Source organism: Pelodiscus sinensis, chromosome 8 (assembly GCF_052426305.1).
Source record: "Pelodiscus sinensis isolate ZL-2025 chromosome 8, ASM5242630v1, whole genome shotgun sequence".
Taxonomy (NCBI): domain Eukaryota; kingdom Metazoa; phylum Chordata; order Testudines; family Trionychidae; genus Pelodiscus; species Pelodiscus sinensis.
In genome coordinates this window covers 3,864,390-3,880,692 of record NC_143059.1, presented here as the reverse complement: position 1 = coordinate 3,880,692, position 16,303 = coordinate 3,864,390, and the positions used below count along the sequence as shown (strand labels likewise).

Genomic DNA, 16,303 nt, shown 5'->3' with positions numbered 1-16,303 from the left:
TCCAAAGCATTAAACAATGACTGTGTCGTGGACCATTTCTCCTCCTCTTTCATTTTATCATGATAGTCCTTCATAACCTGGTGTGTGGCCTTTCTTCAGCCGGTTGTAGCTTTGTGTTTCCCATTAGTTGGCTGATGACTTCCTTCAAGCAGGTAACAATGCAAGGATTAAGGACTTCCTTTACCATGGTACAAGTCTGTAATACAATTTAAGAGACTCTGTGAGTAGGGTTGCCAGATGGTTTCAACAAAAATACCAAATACTCTAGACATTACATCACAATCTACATTACATCTGATTTAGAAAATACTGGACATTTATATTTGTTTCCCGAACAGAGACCTCAAATACTGGATTGTCCAGTTCAAAACCAGACACCTGGCAACCCTGTCTGTGAGCAATGCAGTTATTTCAGCCAACACATCATTTTATTTGTTCTTGGAAGTTGTTTTTCTAGTGACTATCATGTCAGCCAGAAGGGTTTGTATCCCTCTCCAGGTTCTCTTTACACTTAGGCTTTGATAAAAGTCAAAGTAGTCTTCTTTCCAGTGTCAGCACAATGTCGTTTGCTGTGGGAGGTCTCAAAGTCTGGATTTTTTCCCTCCATCTTAGAGCAATTTCCAAGATATTAAGGCCAAAAGAAATTGGTGTGATTAACTAATTTGACCTGTTGTATAGCATAGGTTGCAGGATTTCCTTGTATTAATTGCTGCTTCAGTTGCTGCAGCAAACAGGCAGTTCTCATTGGCTGGAAACTAGCCACTGGGAGCTACAAGATTGTAGTGGAGGTGGGGGCATCACACACACAGTCTCTCCCCTTTCTCCTGGCTTCACAGCATTCAGAGAGTTGCTCTCAGTAGCATGCAGGGGCAGGGCAGGCAGGGAGCCTGCCTGAGGCTCCTGCAGGCCGTATTTCGTCTGCCGCTGTTTTAACAAAACATTCAATCTTGATTTAAACATGTCCAGTGATGGAGAATCCACCACGACCTTTGGTGAATTGCTCTAAAGGTTCATTGCCTTCGCTATTGTGAAATTGAGACTCATTTTGAGCCTGAATATGTCCAGTTTCAACTGCCAGGCATACGTTCTTGTCATTTCTTTCTCCATTAGATTGAAGAACCGTGTTGTTAATTTTCCATTCCCACTATAGCAGCGGCTCCCAACCTTTTCCAGATGGGGACCCATTTTGACAATTCAGAAAGACTTGGTGACCCAAGGCAATTCAAAAACGGGAAGGGGGGGGAGCAGAGCCACCTGGGGAGACACTTGGTGACCCTTTTGAAATGTAATGGTGACCCGTATTTGGGTAGTGACCCATAGGTTGGGAAACCCTGCATTATAGGTACTTACAGACGGCTGTCAAGTCACTGCTTAACTTTCTCTTTGATCGGCTAAATAGATTGAGCTGCTTGACCTTCACTGTAAGGCAGGCTTTCCAATCCTTCTTTGACCAGTCTCCAATTTATCAACATCTTTCTTGAATTGTGGGCACCAGAACTGGATATAATACTCCAGCAATGATCGCACCATTGACAAATGCAGAGGTAATTAGACTTCCCCAATCCAACTTGAGATTCACCTATGTATACTCCTTAGCCCTTTTGATCCACCATGTCACACTCACCCCTCATGTTCACCTGATGACTTGGCATCTTTTGGATGCATAGAGAGCATTTCTGCTATAAGAAGATGCCTTTTTGGAAGGCCTGTGTCTTTCCTTTTTGAGGACCCAGAACGAAAACCTTAAAGCTTTGTGCTCCATGACAGCTAAGCAGTTTTTGTCTTCATGTTATGGTGTGCTATGCTCCAAGTGACACTGTAGATTATGCTAGGTTGATGACTATTTTGTGTGTGATACTGCAGAATGCATATAACATTTGCAATGTAGCTATGCTGTTAATTTTGTATACGTATTTCTGTGATGCCTGTCATGGTATCTGGGCTGCTCAGCTATTTGAAGATGCATGAAACAATCTCTAGTTAATATAATTTCTACCTCCCCTTCATCCGTCGATGGTGAGTTTTGCCATAAAGCCAATTTAGGCACTTAAAATTAGTCTGAATCTGGCTACATAGCAGCTGGCTACGTAGCCTAACATTGCACAGTCCCGGATGTTATCCTCAGCAAGTGGTTTGAACAGATGTTTGCAAGTTTGTATAAAGCTGAAGCCAGAACAAACAACTGTGAAATCTTTTGGCTGACCCCAGAATGTCAGAAAGATCCCCTTTCAGTCCGTTTTAGATGTGTTTACTGGAACACAGAGGCCTGAAAGTTCACTATTTGGGTAGTGACTGCAGGTTTGGCTTGTTGCAACCAATTGAAACACTCACTGATTTTGCATCTTGAGTTCCCTAAACTGTTAATGCAACAGCAGTTACATTAGTTCATTTCTCTTTAAATGATGCAAAATAGCTTCCTTCCCTTTTTTCCACAATCCTTTTGACTGTTGACCAGCATCAATTACTGGATTTATTAAACTATCCATTGGCTGAGATTTTCAAGTGTCCCTTAAAATTGGATGCCTCACTTCTTGGTGTGCAGTTTGAAACAGCCAGGGCCTGGTGTTCACATGCGAATGATGGATATTCATCACCTTTGCCAGTCAAGATCTAGGGTGAGAGGGGAGTTCTGTCTCAAAGGCTCCTCCAAGTTCATAAATACTTAGCTTTGAAGGCCAGAAGGGACCATTAGATCATGTAGTCTGCCCTGTTTCATTTAGTCATTAAATGTTTAATTGTGTTGTGCCCAGTAATTTCATTCTGACTAAGACATTCCATCCACAAAGGCGTCCAGTCTGATCCAAGAATCTTGTTAGAGGGCAGCTCCCCCACTTGCCTTGCTAGGAGAGACTCACAGCCAGCAATGTCTGATGTCCCCATTCCCTTCCTTTCGAGGCAGGATTTTTAATAGCTCATTTTCCCCTGGATCTTAGGCTCAGGCCTAGGAAAAAGTAAACCTGTTAATCCAGCTGGAGCTGGGAGGTGGCATGTTCAAATTCATGGCTGCTCCCCTGTTTCCTTAGGGACTCTTGGTATTCATACTGGACAGACTTTGTTTGACCTTCTTCCATTTCCTATTTGTGGCCCCTTAACGGCCTCCTTTTGGGGTAGCTCCATTCAGGCTTACAACATAACATCAACTAGATACACTGAGGTGTGTATGATTAATAAAAATGAGTACAGATAGCTCCCCCACTTCCCACAGCAGCATCCCAGTATTGGTCTCTCGCGTGCCGTACACAGAGGTAAAATCCGCTCCCTGCTCAGACCCACTGTTGCCCTCTTAAGGCATCTAAGGCTCACGGTAGCTCTTTCTGCCACAGAACCACGTTGGCAGCTCATGTCCAGTTGCTTGTCAGCTTTGACCCCTAAATACAGCTAAGAGTCCTGCTTTGCAGGATACAGTTCCTTGCGTGCTGTAGATCTAACGTGTGATCCTTGTTCCTGGAGGATGGATAAGCTGGCATTTGGCTGCATTGACGCACGTTTTGTTTGAATGGTCCCAGGTTACCCAGGGATTCAGATTACTCTGTATGACTGCTCCATTCTCCTTGCTATTTTACCACTCCGCCAATCTTTGTGTCATCTGCCAGATTTAACAGCAATGATTTTATATTTACTTCCACATCATGTTGAATAGCTTCAGGCTTAGTACAGCTCCCTGTGGAATGCGGCTAAAAACACCCCTATTCAGTGTCGATTCCCTCCTGACAGCTACTTCCTGAGACCTGTCAGTTAACCAGTTCTTAATCCACTTAGTGCGGCGCAGCAGTCTGATCAAAAAACTGGCAGCATGCTACGTCAGCCACCTTACAGCATCTAAGTGCACTATGTCTCGTTACCATGTATTCATCGAGCTTGTGATTTTTGTCTGGATCTGCTGATCTTCATGCTCGTTTCTGTTGAAAACAGACTCGTTCAGTGACTAACACGGCGACATTTCTACCACTGAAATATTTCAGTTTCTCACTGGATTTGGGGCATCCTCCGAGACTCTCCTAAGCTCTTTTCACTGGGGACTCTCAGTGCGATATACCTCTGTCACATGGCTCAGCATCTTCATCGTTGAGTCACGACCCTGTTAATTTCAGTTGACTTTTTTCCATCCCCAAATCACCATGCCAATCCAAGTGTTCTGCTTGTACGTTGGCTAGCACAGTTACGCCCTGACCTGGCTGGGGCCCACAGCAATATGAATATTGAATAGTAATAAAGCAAACTCATTTGATGAAATCCTGGTGGTGGCAAACCCAGGATATGGACAGAGAGGGGATGAGAGACTGCACTAGTGGGACTGGCAGTGTGTCACATTGTCACATGATGCCGGTGAGGGGGGCAAAGTGGCCTGTAAAGCTAGGAGCAATGCAGGAGGCAGTGCCTTCAGCTCCTGCAGATAGGGAGGTACATAGTCCTTTCCCTACCCAGAAAGCACCAGTATCTCTGACTGGCATTGGCAGGAGCAGGGTGTGGGGGTCTGACTCCTGTGAAAGTCTCAGTGATGCAGGGGCCCAAGGCTATTGGGAGAGAAATCGACCTGGATTCTCAAGGGCACCAATTCACTGAGCAAATGGGGACTGTAGTGAGCACCAGAACCTCCTTTTTCAGGTCTCGCCCGTGGTTACTCTCTCCTCTGCTAACACGCAGAGGGAAGAACTTGCTCCCCTCCTCCATCTATGTGAGCGTGGGCTACTTCTGGCCTTTTTACAGCCACAATGATTTTTCTGATTGGCTCAGCAGGTCTGTGTCAGTCATGCATCGCTTGTTACTGGGCGGACACACCCTGCAGAGACTCACCAGCATACTTCTGCCTAAAGATTTTCAGCTACCGCACGTAGTCAACCACTCGTGTGTGGCTTTGCAAGAGAGGTGAAAGAGGGTCCCGTAATGCTTGCAGGGTGTCCTGACTCTCGAATTGATCTTCCTTTTCAATAGTTGTTTGCATTATGATGCCTTTAATAGTAGCCAGCATCCCAGCTTTGCCTGTCCTTTTGAAATTCTTCTGTTTCACAGAAGAGAATACATTTGGGGAAGGCAGAGGGAATCAAACTTGTGTGATGTGTAGCATCAGTGTATCAGTCTGAAAATGTTTAAACTAGAACACAGCCCAACCCAAAGCCATAGATCCAAACACACTTTGTTCTTTTGGTATTTATTCCTCTTCATTAACTGTTATGAATGAGCCACCACCGCCCTGTCTTAACTGGCCTCATTAACACTAGTCCTACATTTGGTAATTAACTTTCTTCTTTTCATATATATATACACACCCCTGCTTATATAACTTCTACTCCAGTTCATCTGATGAAGTGGGTTTTACCCGCAAAAGCTTATGCCCTAGTAACTGTTAATCACTAAGGTGCCACAAGCCTCCCTCCCTCCCCTGATGCAGACTAACATGTCTACTCCTCTGACATTTGATACCTGGATCTCAATTTTGCAAATGGAGCAAACTAAAATATGGAACTTTGGGGGTTTCAGACTCTGGATTTTGCAGCACAAGCCCATCAGTTCAGAACTGGTGTTTTCTGGTTGTTTGCCATTACTGCTTTGAGAGGACTTTGCACTTCCCTAAAATGTCTTTTGAGATTTTTAACTAGTAAATTACAGCGGCAGATAAGAAACAAGCCACTGACGTGCTTTTCCTCTCTGAAAAGTGATTCTGCAAAAATGGAACAGTGCGGCTCCATGTTTATTCTCCCTCTGAAATATACTTGGGGGAGGGTGGTTGTTTTTTACACAAAGATACGTTGGCTTTTTACTGTGTGCTTTTCTTTTCTTTTTTTTAAATTAAGTGCCATGCCAGCAAGTGTAGCCTGGGCACCGAATATCACACTTGGATCTCTCTTCCTTGCACTTGGCCACAAGTCAGGAGGGTTCTGCAGGCGGCCAGTGACATCTACGCAGCCTTGTTCCTGTGATAGATTTACACGGGGGTAACAGATTGGAATTGAGTAAAAGTAGATGAAATCCCTTCCCTTTCTACCTTGCTGCTTACCGGGAATCTAGTTGACATGTGTTCACTTGAAGAAGAAATCCCTCTCTCACATAGTCCATCCCCTGTCCTGACTCCTGAGTCCACCCCATGTCCTGAGCCTCCCACACCCCTGCTTTGAGTCTCTCCCCGCAGCTTTCCAACCCCCTAACATGAGTTAAGGACCCAAGGAACACCAGGTACATCTGCTAGAATTAAAATATTTAAAAATGGAGCAGAATCCTTTTTTCTTGACTTCTTAAAAACAGATACAAACCACCTTTTTTTTTCCTCCCCTCGCTGTACCGATTGGGGTTTTTGTTTGTTTTTTAAATCAGTCCTGGCCTTTCTACTAGTTGCAAAGGCAGCTTGAAAAGCTGTCAGCAGAAAAATGATGAACAGACGAGGCAAACGCTTTTGGCATGTTTAGCAGAAACTCTACATCTTCTCTCTGGAATCCTGACTTCAGTGGGCTTTGGATCAGGCCCATAATGCTTGTACTTGATGGGGGCCTCAGCCTCAAAGTTCAGATTCCAACTTCACCCCAGTTTTGGGTTGGCCCATTGTGAAGCTAGAGGCTAGATTGGATTACCCAATCTCCAGTTAGCGCATTCCTCTTAAAATGGCCTTGTTGGCATCTCAAGACAGGGTTCGTTTGTTGCTGTTGATCTGGCATCTGATCGATTTATTTTTAGTTTATTTTCACTTCTGGAGAACCCCTTGTAGTTCCCCTTGGTAGACTTCCTTTTGCTTTGTCCTTCTTTTTACCCGCACTGAGGAGGGAGTGATCCAGTTAGTTCCTGCTCGTGAAGTCTGTAATGCGGCCTAGAAGTGGAATTTATCCGAACTCTGACGCATCTTTTGGGGCCAAAATGCAGAACAAGGATCCACAGCGGTGGGCACGATGCAGGAAGCGATAGCCGCCCCCAGGTCGTCCTGCGAAACATTTAGCCTTCCAGTTATCTAGTCCGCATGTTCTAGTCAGTAATTGAATGAGCGTGCAAGGGAGTGAAGAACAGAGGCCTGGCATCACAGGGGCTAAACAAAGCCTTTTGGCTCCGCCCCGCTTTACCTATAGCCAATGCCAGGCCTGGAGGGAGGATAAAAGGAAGGAACCTGGCTCGGTTAGGGGCTGACCAGTAAGAAGACCGGAGCGTGTGGCTGACCCTCCCCCATGCTTTGCGAAATGGACTTATGGACATGAATGTACCTAGCTCAAAGGTGCTTTGAGCGAATTCTTTTGTGTAACCCTTCAATCTCCATGTCATGATCTGCTGGTTCTGTTTCTGACTTTGATGTGTGTATCATTTGTGTGTCTAAATTGAAACCTGTGGAGTGGGGGATACTCTTTGGGTTTCAGATGTGTGAATGAGAGACATGGAGGGCGTTACCCTGGGTGCCTTGATGAGCAAGTGTTAAACAATCGCTTTGGTCCTTAAGTCTGCGCAGGGACTGGTCGGGAGCCGCCTCAATTTCTTACAAAAAGAATAGGAAAGCAGGGGCCTGGGTCTTTGGGCTGGGCTGCACCTGAAGGAAGGGGCCAGAGACCCCAGGGTGGGGAGACGGCCCTGGTTTGGAGGGGCAGCTGGAAAAGAGGGGTTAGGGTGAGTGTGAAGAGTTTGTCCCGAGGTTTCGGTGTAGAATCAGCCAAGTGTTCTTTGGGGGCTGTCCCTCGGTCCCTCAACATTCTGAACTGGGAAACTGAGGCTATACTGTATAGGAAAGGAGTTCTTTAAACTCCCAATCCCCATGCTGGGCTGCTTGCTATGCAACTTTTGGCACTCCTGACAGGGCCCCGGAGTGCTAGAAGTAGGAATGCCAGCAGCCAACCCTGCCTCTCACACAATGAGACTTTGGTTTTTAAAATGACGTTTCTAACCCGTTTGGGTGCAAAGGCAGCCTTCCCAGTGAAAATCAGTGTGGGGCTGTCTTCCCCAGACTCGGCATCTCTAACCTGCTTCCCTCTTGACAACACGCGTCCTTGTGCCTTTTCCCAGTCTGTTTTTAGAGTCTCAAGCCATATAGCTTCCATCACTCCTTCTGGGAAACAGATTCACAGCCTGGAATATTTCACAGTCTAACAATTCTTCCCATACATGTTACCTTCTCTTATATCCCTTTGTGCTATCGAAAACCATTCCTTTCCCTCCATTGGAGGGGGAACTTTCACCTATTTGCAGGCCACTACTAGAACTGCGTAAATACAGTCCAGTAACTGATTTCAGCCTCTCCTTGTTTGGTGGCTGTAACCAATTGGTTTTTAAATGGGGGGTTGCCCCAAACTCACTCTCGTTTCCATTTCACTTTATTTGAAGTATGGTTTCTTTCTCTTTAAAAAACCAAACATTTCAAGATGAAAAGTCAACACTTTTCAACCTTTTTTTTTTTTTTTTTTTTATTCTTCATTATTTCTCCCCGGACCAAAGTACTTGCTAAATGTAATCCTTCGCTACAAATAGCTTTGACTCAAAACTGCATTGTCAGTGAATAATATATTTATGCAGAAAATTTCACCCAGCTGAAGCTGTTATTTTGTCCCACTTAACTGAGTTGTGCTTTTTTCAGCGTCTCCACACAAGTCCTTCCCTCCAGCTTCCTAACCATTGTCTTGCTCTCTATTCGCAATCATCATAGAATCGTAGAACACTAGGACTGGAAGGGACCTCGAGAGATCATCAAATCCAATCCCCTGCCCTCACGGCAGGACCAAGCACTGCCTAGATCATCCCTGACAGGCGTCTGTCTAACCTGCTCTTAAATATCTCCAGTGATGGAGTTTTCACAACCTCTCTAGTCAATTTATTCCAGTGCTTCACCACCCTGACAATTAGAAAGTTTTTCCCAATGTCCAACCTAAATCTCCCTTGCTGCAGTTTAAGCCCGTTGCTTCTTGTGCTATCCTCCGAGGCCAAGGAGAACAATTCTCCCCCTTCTTCCCTGTGATACTCTTTTAGTTACCTGAAAACTGTTGTCATGTCCCCCTCTGTCTTCTCTTCTCCAAACTAAACAAGCTCAGTTCTTTCAGTCTTCCCTGATTGCTCATGTTTTCTAGACCTTTCATTATTCTTGTTGCTCTTCTCTGGAACCCTTTCCAATTTCTCCACATCTTTCTTGAAATGTGGTGCCCCAAACTGGACCCAATACTCCAACTGAGGCCTAATCAGCGCAGAGTAGAGCGGAAGAATGACTCCTCGTGTCTTACTCACAACACTCCTGCTATTGCATCCCAGAATCATGGTTGCTTTTTTTCCCCAAGTGTCACACTGTTGATTCCTATTTAGCTTGTGGTCCACTCTGACCCCCTAGATCTCTTTCTGCCAGACTCCTCCCTAAACAGCCGCTTCCCATTCTGTGTGTGAAACTGATTTTTCCTTCCTAAGTGGAGCACTTTCCATTTGTCCTTATTAAACTTCGTCCTATTTACTGCAGACCATTTCTCCAGTTTGTCCAGATCATTTTGAATTATGACCCTGTCCTCCAAAGCAGTTGCAACCCCTCCCAGCTTGGTATCCTCTGCATTTTGTCAATATCTAATAATGAAAGGGCCAGAATTTCTTTTGAAATGACAAACCTCGTTAGAAATGAGATCACAGCACTTCCAGGCAAATGAGGTCTAGCGTGTCCCCTGATGAGAGCACGCTAATCCTGTTGCTCTTTAATTGTGACGCTTACACCTGCAATTTCTTAACCTGTGACGAATGAAGAGCACAAATTGTTGCATTACTTGAGTCCATTAGATTAGCCAAGGTTCAGAGAAGTGACCCATTTTACAACCATTATTTAAAAATGTTTTACCAGTCGGGTAGTCATTCACCTCCTCATGCTGCCTGTTTCAGGTTGTGTTACAGTGTTTAGCATAGACATCAGAGGGTTATGATTGGCAGCACAGAATTTTTCATAAGGTCTGAAAGCATGATTTCTGTGTAATGAGCAGATGGCCTAGCAAAGAATTCCCCCAGGAGACTGCAGTTATTTAAAAGTGAGAGGCTGTACAGGATTTGACTGTAAAATGAACTGGCCGGACAGTAGCACAGGTACTTAACAAAAATGGTTCAGCCTGGCCCCTACATTAATGCTGCACATGTTGTTATTTTAAGTCTCCTCTAATAACTGCTCATGGATGGAAGCCAGTTTTGCTATGAAGGGTTGTTTTGCCAACCTGATGTCTCTGCTGAATTTTTCCGTTTACAGTGGCAACGCTGTCGGGCCCACGGTGATGCTATAGAGCGGCTGTTAATTTTTAAATGAAGTACAAAACCATGAGATCAGTTAATTGGCGTTGTGAAGACTAACTACATCCTCTTTTCATTTAAGAAAATAAAACACGTTTTATTTTCAGGCCAAAGGAATTAATAGGACTGCCACTCCCCAAGCATTTCGAAACCATGAAGCATGCCCTCAGAAATCACGAGATGGACTTAAAATCTCGAGATCTTTTTAAAGTGATAACTTTGGGGTTCTCTGTATTTAATTTCTGGTTTTAGACACACTAGCATTTATGTTTCCAAGGGTTGGGGTTGGATTTCCTGAAACTCTGCAACTATGAGAGCCATAAACTTTCTTTCTTTTAAGAAAGTCGAGATTCTTAAGTTAATCATTTGGCTCAGGTACTGGGGTTTTAAGGAAAAGGCAAAATATTGAGACTTGGAAACCCTGGGGTAATTTAAAGCAGTGGTCCCAAAATTTTGGGGTTGCTTTTTCTTTATTTCCTCTCTAGGTGCATCTGACCACCGATTTAAAGGAATCCTTCAGACATAAATGGGCCTCTCTTTGAAAAAATATTGCTTGCATTACTCATGAAATCTTCTTAGCGGTTCCTTTCTATGGGGGGAAAATATACTGTAAACTCTCATTAGTCATGTTTTTAGTTGATCTGCCCTATGACCAACGTTTAATTACTCCCATGCTTGCATCAATGTGTTCTGATGTGTCTTGCATGGAAGAGTTGCATGCCAGTTCTAGTACATAATGGGCCAGATGCTATCATCCTTGGGCAGGCAGAAGCCCAGTAATACTAGATCGAGGACTAGTAATAGGACCCTTTGTTTCTCTTGCTTCAGGGTCAATTAAATGCAGGTGCACGAAACTTACGAATAGACGTGTACATTCAGAAGGAAAAATAGACACCCCCACCCCGACTTTGACCTGAAATACTGATGTATCCAAAGCGAGATAACAGCTTTCCCAATAAAGATCTAAGGAAACAATATAAAATAGCACCTTAATCAACAGATCTTTCCCCCTGTGCATTAATTCTCAGCTCTGCATTCTAGCAAACAAGTTTGTATAGTTCTTGTCACTTCTGTTAGCTCTGCGAAGCCAAAACACTTCTGGGAGAAGGAGCTGGATTTGATTCTTGCTCAAGCATTATCAAGAGACCTGTTAATAAATTTCCAGTTGCAGGGCCAAGTTGAAGAGAAGGGAGTTGCACAGGAATAACTGGGGGCAGAATTATGGTATGTAGAAGGTGTGTAAGTTGCCTTGTTTCTTAGAAAACATTGAACACCACATTTCAGATATTGCAATATCTTGAAAATAATCTAAATCCATTTTGGGCAGTAACCCCCTACTGAAATGGCCCTTGCTATAGTAGCGTCCCCAAACATATATACAGGCAGTTCTCACTTGAAGTCCAAGATGCATTCCGTGTGTGTGTGTGTGTGTGTGTGTGTGTGTGTGTGTGTGTGTGTGTGTGTGTGTGTGTGTGTGTGTGTGAGAGAGAGAGAGAGAGAGTGAGAGAGAGAGAGAGAGAGAGAGAGACTTCAGAGAGGGGAATGGGAGGACTTATAACGCATCAGTTCCTACAAGCATCAACAGCTTTAGTGCAAAATAGATGTATACCAACGCGACTTATGGGGGGACACCCTGTACTATATAAACTCCTTTTGCACTATATATAATGTGGAAGAAAGTGGCATACCTTTGGGAAAGAATGGATCAATGGGGCACTCTTTGACTTAGATTAAACAGCTCTTGTTGGTCCCAGATCTTTTCCCTCTAGCGTCTAAGGACAGGTCTACACTATGGGGACAGGTCGATCTGAGCTACGCAATTTGAGTTACACTACTAACTCTACTCAGATGTAGGTCAAACTACTTACCACAGGGTCTGCACCATGCTTGGTCAACAGAAGAAACTCTCCCATCGACTCCCTTTACTCATCTTGTTCCAGTGGAGCACCAGCGTCATCAAGGGAATGAGTGATTGGTAGTTGATTTAGTAGGTCTTCACTAGACCCGCTAAATCAACCCCCAATGGATTGTTCGCAGCATCAATCCACCCTGTAGCTGTGACATAACCTAAGGCAGTGTCTGTACTGTCACTCATTTGGTGTAATTTGTGTTGCTCAGGAGTGTGATAAACCCATCCCCTGATCCTGGAACAACCAAAGTTACACCGATCTAAGCGCCAATGTTTCTCCTCCTGCCATAGCTGCTATCATTTCTCAGGGGTGCATTAATCTAGCTGGTGAGAGAGCTCTTCCTTCAGGTTAAAGTAGCTGTACTCGAGAGTTACAACAGCACAGCTGCGCCGGGGCAGCTCCTTGGCTTTGGTGTTCCTGTTAGTAAAATAGGAATAGCAAGAGAGGGGTGGAGGAAAAAACAGGGCCAGATTTTTAAAAGTGAAGAACTCTAGGGTTTTATGCAAAAAAGTGCATGCAACCGCACATCTAATTTGCATGTAGTTCCCACAGTTGTGTTTGCAAATGTTTGCATCTTTTCACAGAGGTTTTTGTGAGTCTTGTGATACTTGCCATTTTTCTGAAAGCAGAGTGACCCATCAGGAGAGGCAATCCAATTTTATATAAACTCTTTGACCAGAACTGGATCCCTTCCGTTGAGGAGCGAACTTGGGAGAGAGCTGGGGGTGGAATGCAGGTGCTGCTGCAGTTTCAGACCTTCCTGGAAGCATGGGGTCATGAAGAGAAACTGGAGCGAGCGAAATCCTCCCACGCTGCTACATATGGCAGGTGCAGAGCCCCTCGGGTGCTATTCCCGTCGAAGCACGACATGGCCTAGCACAAGTCATTCCAAAATTCCAAGGCTTCTGTGATCCAGACAAAAATGTACCATGCTGGGAGGCCTTCAAAAGTGGACAGCAGGTAGGCAGCGTCTGCTGCTTATTGCACAGCCAGATACTTTCATACTGGTTTCCCGTGCTCTGTCGTATTCGATGGATAGCTCTTTGCGGCCTGGGCCATCTTTTTGTTCTGTTTGTACAGTACCTAGTACAGTAAAGCCCTGATCCATAATTGTGGCACCTAGGTACTGTCGCCAAGATAAATCATCGTGCTACAATCACCTTTCCTGCACGAGAAACGACTTGCCAGGTGAGAATGTGGACTCTTGTGTACAGACCTGCTTGGTGAAGCTAAGTCGTGTGACTTTGAACAGCGAACAGATGGCTTAATGAGAGACCAAATTGTTTGTAGCATAACTGACAACCAAGAGCAACGTCATTGGCAGCAGCAGATTTGCAATAGTGCAGATAACAGTAGATACTGTTGCACATGCCGCCATGCTAAACGTGCTCGTGAAGAGGAGCCTTACAGCGTCACATTCCGTTGCGTTTCCACCTTTCTGAAACAAGCGGTACTGTGTTGTGTAGCTCTCAAAGTTAGGCCAAGACATCTGAACCTTGTGCCCAGAGGAGACACATGTAAACGTGATTGGGTGGTCCTCATTGTCGGGGAGAGGGCCGGGCAGCTCTTCCTCCTCCCCCAAATTCTTCTAAACAATCTGTCCCAGCTTTAAAAATGACCAGTTAACATGCCGGCCAGAGAATACGTTTCCTCATTCCTCTTTTCTCATCAAAGCAGCTGGACACTTTGAGCAGCATTTGGCACAGCGACAGGCGGGGAGACAGCCTGAGGGTCCTTCTAGACTGCGGTGGGCGGGATTCAAATATGTGGTGGGCCAGATGCAGCCCAGGGGCTGTGTTTTCCTAACCCATGTCATTTACCTCCGTCATCCGTGCTGAGATCTTGGTTTTGTATTTACTTGTGGAAGCCACATCATCTGCGGAACCACTGTACACTTTTACTAGGACTGTATCACCTGCACGTATGACTCAGTGCTAAACAGGATCTCTTCTGTCGGTATCTTTGCGGAGCTGGACATCTGAAAACCCCATTTTAAAACAAACAGCCTTGCTCCTTTGGTGCATTCTTTCCTCTATGTTAGTTACTTTCATTTCATGGACTCTGGGAGATTTTGTATGATTCACCTCACACGGATTGCTAAAGATTCTTACACCACGAACTGCTGGTTCTGGAGGGGGGGAGGTGGAAATCAGCTGCTGGAAGGAATGAAGCATGTTCATGGGAGTTCTCTTTCATTATTTATTCACAAGCTCTGTCCTGGGAATCAGCTGGAGGAAGTAGTTCGTCCAGTTTGAGCTATAGGAGTATTCTACTTAGGGGGCTTATACAAGCCCGGACAAGTGCAGTACCAACTCTTTCTCTTCATCTGCAGGCAAATGTAGGGCAGTCAGCAGCTGTGTCTGCACAGCTCGGTCTCTTTAGTCTGGATAACAGGAGACATGCAAGAAGGGGAAGCCACATGAAGGATACACACATGCATTCGTGCTGGAAAATGAAGCTACAGGTAGGAGAATGCCGTGTCAGCAGAATACCTTGGCTTATGGTTCACTGTAGGGGTTGCATATGTCTATCAAGATGGCCTGCTGACGAGGCTCCTCATTAGCGAGCTGTGCCAACAATCCCTTTCTGTGTGCTACCTTGTTCCAGTCTAATAATGAACTCGGGTGGTTTTAAAATCCTCTCCAATTTGTGCTAGCGTTCTCTCCTGACGGCATTAATCCTTTCTGAGAGAGAGAGCACGCTGCCTTTTAACTTTCATATGTTAATGCTGAAATACGCTGAAACCATATTAGTCCTTTGATCCATATTTTTAAAATGTGGGGTGTTTTTTTTTTAACATTGAGAAGATCTTTCTAAAATAGAGCTCTGAATGAGCGAGTGTGAAAAAGCGCAAGCTCCCAGAATGCTGGCAGAATCTATTTTAAGTCGTGTTCCTTTTCTACTAGATCCATGTTCTAATGCTGAGTGAAGAGTTCAGCACAAGATAAAGGAGGAGATTTACAAAACCCTGTGGCACAATAACAAAGGGTCTTTGTTCTATTTCTGAACATTCTTTGCATCGCTGTGTGTGTGAGAGAGACACACACTGACCTGATTTCATTTGGCAAGAACCTTCAAACGTTGTCATTTGCTTTGTGTGGCTTGTGCAGTATAGATGTTGTCCCGAGCTGTTAAACTTTACCGATGGTTTTAAAGAGAGAGAGAGGGAGGGGGGGAAAAGCTACAGTGGGTTGCTGGAAAACCCAATGTGAAATCGCAAAAATTCAGGACAACATGGTGTGTTGTGATGCATAGACACTTGTTGGGGGGTAGCTGTAAATCCAGTCCGGGGTCTAGTAAATAAACGTTACTGGTGGAAGCAGAAATTGTCAGATTTATGCAAAATCCCATGGAGAAGATTAATGATCATGTGGTTTTGCTGAAGCTTCAATGTACTTTGTATGCCAATGTGTCCTTTCCAAGATGACTCATTCACACAAGTACAGTGTGTATGTATACATAGAAGTAGCATTGAAATACTGTATTTCCTTTTATCCAATTCAAATTTTGCTTATAATCACAGTAGATTTAGCTGTAAATTGTATGACATGATGATGTCAGAAGTTTTGACCATCAGAAATGTTTGCGAGCCCCCATAATAGTTTGAAATCAACAGTCACTGGATCACTTTCAGCTATTGTTTGCTATACTTCATGCTTTAAAAGTTCTCGGGGACCAAATAAAATAACCACACTGGTATCTGATCGGTCCTTTATATTTCAGAGATGTGTCTATCTCAGTCATAAATATGTATCTGAGTGAGATTAACACATTCTGTAAAATATATGTCGAATATGCTTTCTTTTACAAAATATGGTGCTTAAAACTGATTTAGCTCAGACAGTGTGACAGTATTCATCCCTTTTAGTGAGCTAACTAACAAGAGGGCTTTGGACTTCTGTAAGTAAAATCTGAAATGCTTTTATTTAAAATTTCAACACCTAATGCTTGAATTAACGAGATTTCCAAAGTGGGGGCTTGGAAGGAGGGGATCTGGGGTCGTTTCACTTGTGTGACTAAATCGCTGTGGTGCACAAAGGTCTGAAAGGTTGTTTTTCCAAAAATCCCATGTGTTTTGGTTTTTTTTTCCCCCCAATAGTCTTTAGATGGGATTTATGTACACGGAGAATTTTAGGGAATTCTCCCACTGTTGCCATACCGGCTGTCCAGCAAGTGCTAGTGTTAGTTTC

The 16,303-nt window shown here is 44.3% G+C and overlaps 1 protein-coding gene across 4 annotated transcripts in view; it reads left to right on the top strand.

Annotated features, from left to right (window-relative positions):
• The window catches only part of MARCHF8 (membrane associated ring-CH-type finger 8), a 112,142-nt gene that overhangs the window by 40,339 nt on the left and 55,500 nt on the right, over positions 1-16,303 (top strand). Inside the window, exon 1 of one of the 4 annotated variants that reach the window (XM_089780026.1) lies at positions 11,721-14,577. The exons of the other annotated variants lie outside the window; for them this stretch is intronic. Within the exon in view, the coding sequence (XP_089636152.1) occupies positions 14,533-14,577 (45 nt within the window). The 5' untranslated portion in view covers positions 11,721-14,532. Of the gene's footprint in view, positions 1-11,720; positions 14,578-16,303 lie in introns of those variants that run through there. 4 annotated transcript variants of the gene reach the window in all.